General features: G+C 36.9%; 1 protein-coding gene and 1 long non-coding RNA gene across 2 annotated transcripts; both read left to right on the top strand.

The window, feature by feature from the left end:
* The first annotated feature begins 362 nt into the window (after positions 1–362).
* Positions 363–2,156, top strand: LOC112079617 (uncharacterized). The gene is made up of 2 exons (XR_011479308.1): positions 363–441; positions 1,319–2,156. It is a non-coding gene; the product is annotated as an uncharacterized lncRNA (long non-coding RNA).
* A 977-nt stretch (positions 2,157–3,133) lies between these two features.
* On the top strand, positions 3,134–4,826 carry LOC139027249 (nuclease EXOG, mitochondrial-like). The gene is made up of 2 exons (XM_070442389.1): positions 3,134–3,166; positions 3,564–4,826. Exons 1-2 carry the CDS (start codon positions 3,152–3,154, stop codon positions 4,233–4,235), a joined length of 687 nt encoding a protein of 228 aa, XP_070298490.1. The 5' UTR covers positions 3,134–3,151; the 3' UTR covers positions 4,236–4,826.
* The last annotated feature ends 4,413 nt before the right edge of the window (positions 4,827–9,239 follow it).

Raw genomic sequence — 9,239 nt, 5'->3', positions numbered from 1 at the left:
AACTATTTAAAGCAGTCTGTCCTGACCTCAGATCAACAGTCTCCAGTCTACCAACTGGTTCTCTGTAACTTCACTTTGTCTCTGTGGTGTACAGTCTTCAGGTTGATGATGGGGGTATTGAATCATCTCTCTACTCTCCTCCTTCTCTCTCTCCTTCCTCCTGCTCTCTCTCGTGTAGTGGGGAACTTCAGTGTTGTTCCACAGTGCAAGAATTTCTCCTGAACGGGGCACAACTCCAAATCTCCCAGGTATTTTGATGATGGGAAAGTCCAGGACGAGGGCCGCTACAAGCCGATCTGCCAGAGTAAGACAAAAACATCTAACAGGTTTGCAACTCCTCTACGACACGTTCAGTCGGATCCCTGTGTTCTCAGCCTACACCTTCACGTGGTCCTCCTACAGACCCCCAGACCAAAACAACCCTGGATGATAGAGCCTGGGGTAGGACTATGTTTTGTCATATAACATTTTATTTATTTTACTGCTATATATCACAGACAGTTATGTTCAGAATATAGATCTACCACTATGGAGGGTATAGAGACTTGATTGTGGATTGTGAACCACCCCCCCCCCCCCCTGAAAAGAGGGGTCGATGTACAGAAAATAGGTTTATTGTACGGAAGGAGGGTTTATGTACAGAAAGGAGAGTTGTTTGTAGACGGAAAGGAGAGTTATTGTACAGAAAGGAGAGTTTTGTTTACGGAAAGGAGGGTTTTATTGTGCGGAAAGGAGGGTTTATTGTACAGAAATGAGGGTTATAACAGAAAGAGGGTTTATTGTACGGAAAGGAGGGGTTTATGTATCGGAAAAGAGAGTTTATTGTACGGAAAGGGGGTTTATTGTACGGAAGGAGGGTTTATGTACAGAATGAGGTTTATTGTACAGAAAGGAGGGTTTATTGTCAGAAAGAAGGAGTTTATTGTCCAGAAATGAGGGTTTATGTCAGAAATGTAGGTTTAGTACAGAGGAGGGTTTATGTACAGAAAGGAGGGGTTTTGATTGTACCGAAAAGGAGGGTTTATTGTACGAAAGGTAGGTTTCAATTGTACAGAAGAGAGGTTTATATGTCGGAAGGAGGGTTTATTGTACAGAAGGAGGTATTATTGTCAGAAAGGAAGGGTTTTATTGTTAACAGAAAGGAGGGTTTATTGTACAGAAAGGAGGGTTTATTGTACAGAAAGGAGAGTTTATTGTACAGAAAGGAGAGTTTATTGTACAGAAAAGAGGGTTTATTGTACAGAAAGAGGGTTTATTGTACAGAATAGAGGGTTTATTGTACAGAACTTGTGAATTAATGAATGATTGTTTCCTGCAGCTCAACACTGAAATGAAGAAAATGAGAGGAGGCAAATACCAACACCAGGCTGTGATTAACGACTATAGTAACTCAATACCAAAGGAAGGGGTGAACAAAGGTCATCTCTTCCCAAATTCACATGCTCATGACCTTGATACTCAGGTGTCCACCTTTACCCTGACCAACATCGTTCCCCAGGTGGTGTCCTTCAACAATGGCAGCTGGAGAGAAATGGAGGAAAATGTCAGAGAAAAGCTTACGAGGAACTGTATTAGTAACAACCTGATAAAAGCCTATGTGGTGACTGGAGCAGTTCCCAGCACCAACAACAACAAACAAAACGAAAAGACACTGAAGAACCGAGTGAACATCCCGTATCTCATGTGGACAGCCTTCTGCTGTGAAAACAAGTACATGAAGAACAAGCAGTGGATGGCCGGAGCATACTGGGGGTTGAACAAGGAGGGGGAGGCATTGAATCAACTAACCTTGGGAGCACTCGAAGACAAGTTGAAACATTTTCATGGTAAAGATCAAAAACCTCCTGTCAAGGTGTTCCCAGAAGATTGTTCAAGAGGTCCTAAACCTACCACTCCCCCCCCAACCCAGTTGGAAGAATTTCTTCCGTAGTGAGGAATCTTTACAATTCCATGAGAAATAGTTCTGGAAGGTTCTTTGGATGATCTGGGTACAGATGCTCTCACCATATCAACAAACTATCATTACTGTTAGACTAATGATTATCAGGGTTATAATGGTAATGAGGGTTATAATGGTAATGAGGGTTACAATGGTAATGAGGGTTGTAATGGTAACGAGGGTTATAATGGTAATGAGGGTTATAATGGTAACGAGGGTTGTAATGGTAACGTGGGTTGTAATGGTAATGAGGGTTGTAATGGTAATGAGGGTTATAATGGTAATAGTATCTGCTATGTAAACAGTGATAGAATTACATTCAGAACATATAATAGTATCTCTATGGTAACAGTGATAGAATTTACATTCAGAACATATAATAGTATCTCTATGGTAACAGTGATAGAATTACATTCAGAACATATAATAGTATCTCCATTGGTAACAGTGATAGAATTACATTCAGAACAATATATGAAATATCTCTATGGTAACAGTCATAATGGAAGTCACAACCTGACAAATTGTATGCCAGTTGGAATGTAGAGAGGGGACGAGAAGAGTATAGAGAACTATAGATATATATAGACATATTTTTATAGTATTTTAGATATATTAGACATTGAAGAGATGGACAGAGAGGGAAGAGAAGAGTATTATATAGATATATATAGACAAGAAGAAGATGGACAGAGAGGGAGAGAAGAGATAGATATAGATATTATAGACATAGAAGAGATGACAGAGAGGAGAGAAAGATAGATATAATTATATATAGACATAGAAGAGATGGACAGAGAGGGAGGAGAAGAGTATAGACTATAGATTATATAGACATAGAAGAGATGGACAGAGAGGGGAGAGAAGAGTATAGACATAAGATATATATAGACATAGAAGAGATGGACAGAGAGGGAAGAGAAGTAGACTATAGATATATATTTAGACATAGAAGAGATGGACAGAGAGGGAGAGAGAGATATAGACTATAGATATATATAGACATAGAGAGAGAGGAGAGAGGGGGAGAGAAAGAGGATAGACTATAGATATATATATGACATAGAAGAGATGGGACAGAGAGGGGAGAGAAGAGGATAGGACATATATATATATAGACAAAGAAGAGAGAAAAGTATTACAATTGAAAGTGTACATATTGAATTAAACCATTATATACCCTTGTTACCNAGACCAAAAAATCAACCCTGGATGATCGAGCCCCAGGTAGGACTAATGTTTGTCATATAACATAACATGTGTATTTGTTTACTGGTATATATCACAGACAGTTATGTTACCTAGTCAGTCCTGGATGATGGAGCCTCAGGTAGGACTAATGTTTGTCATATAACATAACATGTGTATTTATTTACTGGTATATATCACAGACAGTTATGTTACCTAGTCAGTCCTGGATGATGGAGCCCCAGGTAGTTCTAATCTCTATTCATTCAACATGTGTATTTGATTACTAATATAGACATATGTATCTTTGAGACAATAATGTATCTTTGTTGCAACCACTTTCAGTTTAAGTCTGGATTGTTAAATTGTGACTTTTTTTATGAGTTAATGTCTGAACTTGATAAAGAGTGTTAATGTCTGACTGATGTTTCTGCAGCTTGAAGATATAGATATAGAAGAGATGAAAACCCAACATGAGGTGAAGGTGCTTAATAATAATAAAGATATAGTCAACCAGGCTGTGAACACAGACTACGAGAATAACGGCCTGGTTCTGACCAGAGGCCACCTTTTCCCATGTTCATATGCACCCGATGATGAATCCAAGAGGTCCACTTTCACCCTGACAAACATCGTTCCCCAGGATAGCTCCTTCAACGGGGGCAGCTGGAATAGAATGGAGCTCAACGTCAGAACAACTCTTGTGAAGAACTGTAAGAATAACAACCAGATAGAGGCCTATTTGGTGACTGGAGCAGTTCCCAACGACAACAACGACAACAACAACAACAAACGAGTGAACATCCCAGATCTCCTGTGGACAGCCTTCTGCTGTAAAAACAACCTGGGACAGTGGGAGGCCGGAGCATACTGGGGGGAGAACATAAAGGACAATGGTAAAATATTGAACCTGAAAACCTTGGGAGCACTCGAAGTCATGTTGAAGAAAAGCTACAATGTTGATGTCAAGGTGTTTCACGATAAATGTCCAAGAAACGTTAATGTACAACAGGTTGAGAGTGTAGAAGAGGAGCCAGGGAAAAAGAGGGTAGGGAGCGGAGACGGGAACGGCGAAGGGAGCAATAAGAAGGCGAAAACATCAAATTAAAGGAATGTGATGAGGAGGATGGATGTGATTGTGACTGTGATGAAAAGTGATGAGTTTTGTCCAGTGGTAATTCCCACAACTATTGAGTACACATTCCCTAAGTTACAAGGGTTATAATGGTTATAAGGGGTAAGTAATAAGTGTTATAAGCCATGGTTAAAATGATTATAATACGAGTTATAATGGTTATAATAAGGGTTATAATGGTTATAATTAGGGTTATAATAATGGTTATAATAAGGGTTATAATGGTTATAATAAGGGTTATAATGGTTATAATTAAACAAGTTTAAGGGTTATAAACATTAAAGACAAGCTCTGTTACTTTGGCGACTAAGAAAGTATATTTTAAACCTCCCACTTTGTGCTTGATGTATCAATGTGTCGTTCATACATATAGAATTTATGAGCAGAATTACTGTTTCCCTACATTTCACCCCCCCTAGCAATTTGAGTCTTAGCCAATGAGCATCAGCCCCTCACATGTGAGTGAAAACTAGTGTGGTGGCAGAATTTGTGTTGAACTGTTGTAACTTCTCAAGGGACATGTTCTGTGTTGGACTGTGATGCCTTTCAAGGCCTTTCATAGAGTCCTGGTTGTCATGTCCTTAAACACAAGGCCATTGCGTGTTCTTAGGGGGGGGGGGGGGAACTGTTGCCTGCTATCATAAATAACTAGTCTAACAATCTGATGGTAATTATCACCTCCCACTATCTATAAGGACATGGAACCACTTTACCAGGGGTTCTTCCCTGCTGAAATCACAATCATCTCCCCTGCAAGCGAATGCTTGATTAAATGAATCTTTTCTCTATTCAATGAAAAAGTACTCTTGCCTTTCATCTTTGGATCTAACTCTTTATAACAATTTTTGGTTCCGCTGACCCGAATGGACTCAGACATCCCTCTGCCACAAACTTAAAAAATACTGTCTGTTGTCCAGCCGACTTAATGGTGAAAGACCTCTTGTCCTCCTCAGCCACAAATGTCTCGTGTTCAATTTGCAGAACATTTCTTCGCCTATAAACAATGAAATCTAACGGTTAACATTAATCAATGGGAGCACAGTGGTGTCTCCAATAGTAAGGAGTGGTTACCTTTAATCACCGAAATATACTGTTGCGACCAGTAATATAGGGGGGATTGTTTACCTTATAATCACCTGAAATATCTGTTGGACCAGTAACTTAGCAGGGATTGGTTTTACCTATATCACCTTGAAATATACTGTTGGACCAGTTATATTAGGAGAATTGGCCCCTTTCACCTATTAATCAAACCTGAAATATTACTGTTGGACCAGTATATTTGAGCGGATTGGTTACTATAATCACCGAAATATACTTGCTTGACCAGTAATTAGGAGTGGATTGGTTACTATATATCAACCTAATATTACTGTCTGTACCAGTGTATGTAGGACTGCCTAGAAGTTCAGCATCGACCCTCGGAGTCGCCTTCTTCCACTGTTACGTGAGACTTGTGTTTTGCGGGCACTATTTTTTATTTTTTTATTTTATTTTATTCTATCATTAAATGTTTTCCCCTTTTCTCCCCAATTTTTCGTGTATCCAATCCTAGTCAGATTACTACTATGTCTCTCATCGCTACAAACGCCCGTACGCGCGCTCGGATCTGCCGGGCCAAATATTTTAACGAAGCTGGCAGATCTGAGACTTGTGAGGCATCTGATTCTCAAACTAGACACTTAATTACTTGTCCTCTTGCTCAGTTTGTGCACCGGGGCCTCCCACTCCTCTTTTCTATTTCTGCGGTAGCGCCAGTTTGGCTGCTTCTGTGTAAGGGGTAGTACACAGCGTTGTACGAGATCTTCAGTTTCTTCAATTCCTCGCATTGAATCGCCTTTCATGCTCTCAGAACAAAGAATAGAGCGCGAGTTTCACATAAAGTCTTATGTTTTCTGCCATTTTGAGCCTGTAAATCAAACCCACAAATGCTGATCTTCCATATCAACAGTCTAAAAGCCTTATGCTCTAATAGAACCTTCAGCGTGCACATATCCAGTTTCTAAGTCATTAGTACATATCACTTAGTACATATCGCAAGGAGTTCTGAAAATGGCTTCACACTATGTTAATATTCCTAAAAATCAGCTTCAGCAATGTTTCATAAACATCCACTGTATTCTAATTTAATCAAAAATCCCTTAACAAATAAGGCCGAGTTATATATGTCACGTATAAGAGAAAGATGAGCAGGTAATTATGGTCATCTTCCATTAGAATGATCCAACTGAGATAGCCAACAGTAGTTGCCATGGAAGAGATGATGGTTGTGATTATATGCCTGTACACCATAATGATTGTTATTACTTCATCATCTAAAGAACACTGTTATCAGTTCTTTCAGCTAGCATTAACATTAACAATATCTTATGTAGTTGTCTTTAATTGTAGGTCTAATTAATGGCAAATATTATAGTTGCCTTTCTTAACAGGCAGTTCTAATACCCAACGGAAATTAGTTGCTTACTGAGTCTAGTCAATAACAAATATATCAGTTGTTCACTGAGCAGTCTAGATAAGATCATGCTCTGGATTAGTTCTTCAGTTGAGGTCAAGTATGAGTTGAAGTAGGATTATTAGTTCTGTAGCATATATATAGTTATTAGTTGCTTTACTCGCAGTGTCTTAACGACAATTAGTTATACTCACTAGCTTATAATGAATGTTTATTAGTTGCTTTCAGCTGCAGCTAAGAATAGTTCTACTAATAATAGAATATTTATACTTCAGCATCAGTTAATGATATGTTATTAGTTGCTAGCATAGTTAATGCTTTAGCTAAGTCTTAATAATTGAATATGTTATTAGTTGCTTTCAGTAGATCAGAAATATTAGTTCCGGAGTCTAATAATGAAATTGTTATTAGTTGCTTTCAGCTAGGCATCTAGATAAGAAATATGTTATTAGTGCTTTCAGCTAGCAGTCAATTAATAAAATATATGCTTTATAGCTCAATGAATGTTTTAGTTTCAGCTAGCAGTCTAATAAGGAAATATGTTACTAGTTGCTTTCAAGCTAGCAGTCTAATAATGAAATATGTTATATTGCTTTCAGCTAGCAGTCATCTAATAATAAATATCTGTTATTAGTTTGCTTTCAGCGGCAGTTCTAATAAATGGAAATATGTTATTAGTTGGCTTTCCAGCTAGCCAGTCTAATTAAGAATATTTATTTAGTTGCTTTCAGCTGGCAGTCTAATAAGGAAATATGTTATTAGTTGCTTTCAGCGTACAGTCTAATAAGGAATATATGTTTAGCTAGAGTTATAAATATGTTTATGCTTTCAGCTTAGCAGTCTATGATTATTATCTAGTAGATCTAAAATAATGTGTTATTAGTTGCTTTCAGCTGAGTCTAGAAGTCTAATTGCTTAGAGAGCTATTGAAATATGTTATTAGTTGCTTTACTCAGCTCAATTTAGTTTCTGCTAGCAGCAAAGTGTTATATTTTTCAAGGCATTAATAAGGAGTGTTATTATTGCTTCCTGCACTAAATGAAGATTAGTTGCAGCTCAGTCTATAGATCATAGTTCTACTACAGTCTTATGAAAATAGTTATTAGTTCTTTCAGCTAAGCAGTCTAATTAATGAAATGTGTTGATAGTTCTTCAGCTACCATCTAATAAGGAAAGTTATTTATTATTGCTTTCAGCTAGCAGTCAAAATGAAGTATATTCGCAAATATAAAGTTTATTAGTTGCTTTAGAAACCTATAAATATTATAGTGCTCTAGCAGTCTAATAATGAAATGTGTTATTAGTTGCTTTCAGCTATCAGTCAATAAAGGAAATATTTATTAGTTGCTTTCAGCTAGCAGTCTAATAAGGAAATTGTTATAGTTGCTTTCAGCTAGCAGCTCTAATAATGAATATGTTATAGTTGCTTTCAAGCTGGAGTCTAATAATGAAAATACTGTTATTAGTTGCTTTCAGCTAGCAGTCTAAAAGAAATAGTTATTAGTTGCTTAGCTAAGCAGTTAATAAGGAAATATTTATAGTTGCTTTCAGCTAGCTATCTAATAAGGAAATATGTTATTAGTTGCTTTCAGCTGCAGCAGTCTTAATAAGGGAAATTGTTTATTAGTTTAGCCTTTCAGCTAACATTCTAATAAGGAAATATGTCGTATTAGTTGCTTTCAGCTGACATCTAATAATAAATATGTTATTAGTTGCTTCACTAGCAGTCTATAATGAAATTGTTATTAAGTTGCGTTTCAGCTAGCAGTCAATAATGAACTATGTCTATTATGTTGCTTTTCAGGTAGCAGTCTAATAAGCAAATATGTATTAAGTTGCTTTCAGCACAGTCTATTATAGGAAACTATGTTATTAGTTCGCATTTCAGCTACAGTCTAATAAGGAAATGTGTTATTAGTTGCTTTTCAAGCTAGCAGTCTAATAAAGAAATATGTTTATTAGTTGGCTTTCACTAGCAGTCTAATATAAGGAATTGTATTAGTTGCTTTCAGCTAGCGATCTAATACATGAAAATTGTTATTAGTGCTTTTCAGCTAACAGTCTAATAATGAAATTTTAATTAGTTGCTTTCACTACAGTCTAATAAGAAAATGTTATAGTTGCTTCAGCTAGCAGCTCTAATAATTGAAATGTTTATTAGTTGCTTTTCAGCTAACAGTCTAATAAGGAGAAAATGTTATTAGTTGCTTCAGCTAGACAGTCTAATAATGAAATTGTTATTAGTTCTTTCAGCTAGCAGTCTATAATGAACATGTGTTATTAGTTGCTTTCAGCTAGCAGTCTAATAGATGAATATGTTATTAGTTGCTTCAGCACATCTAATAAGGAAATGTTTATTAGTTGCTTTCAGCTAGCCAGTCTAATAAGAAATGTGTTATTAGTTGCTTTCAGCTGAAGTCTAATAATAAATATGTTATTAGTTGCCTTTCAGCTAGCAGTCTAATAAGTAAATATGTTATTAGTTGCTTCACTAGCAGTCTAATAAGGAAAATCTCTCTCTT

Source organism: Salvelinus sp. IW2-2015, unplaced genomic scaffold (genome assembly GCF_002910315.2).
Source record: "Salvelinus sp. IW2-2015 unplaced genomic scaffold, ASM291031v2 Un_scaffold8699, whole genome shotgun sequence".
Lineage (NCBI taxonomy): Eukaryota > Metazoa > Chordata > Actinopteri > Salmoniformes > Salmonidae > Salvelinus > Salvelinus sp. IW2-2015.
The sequence above is the reverse complement of the archived record's forward strand: the minus strand, read 5'-3'. Positions and strand labels throughout refer to the sequence as shown.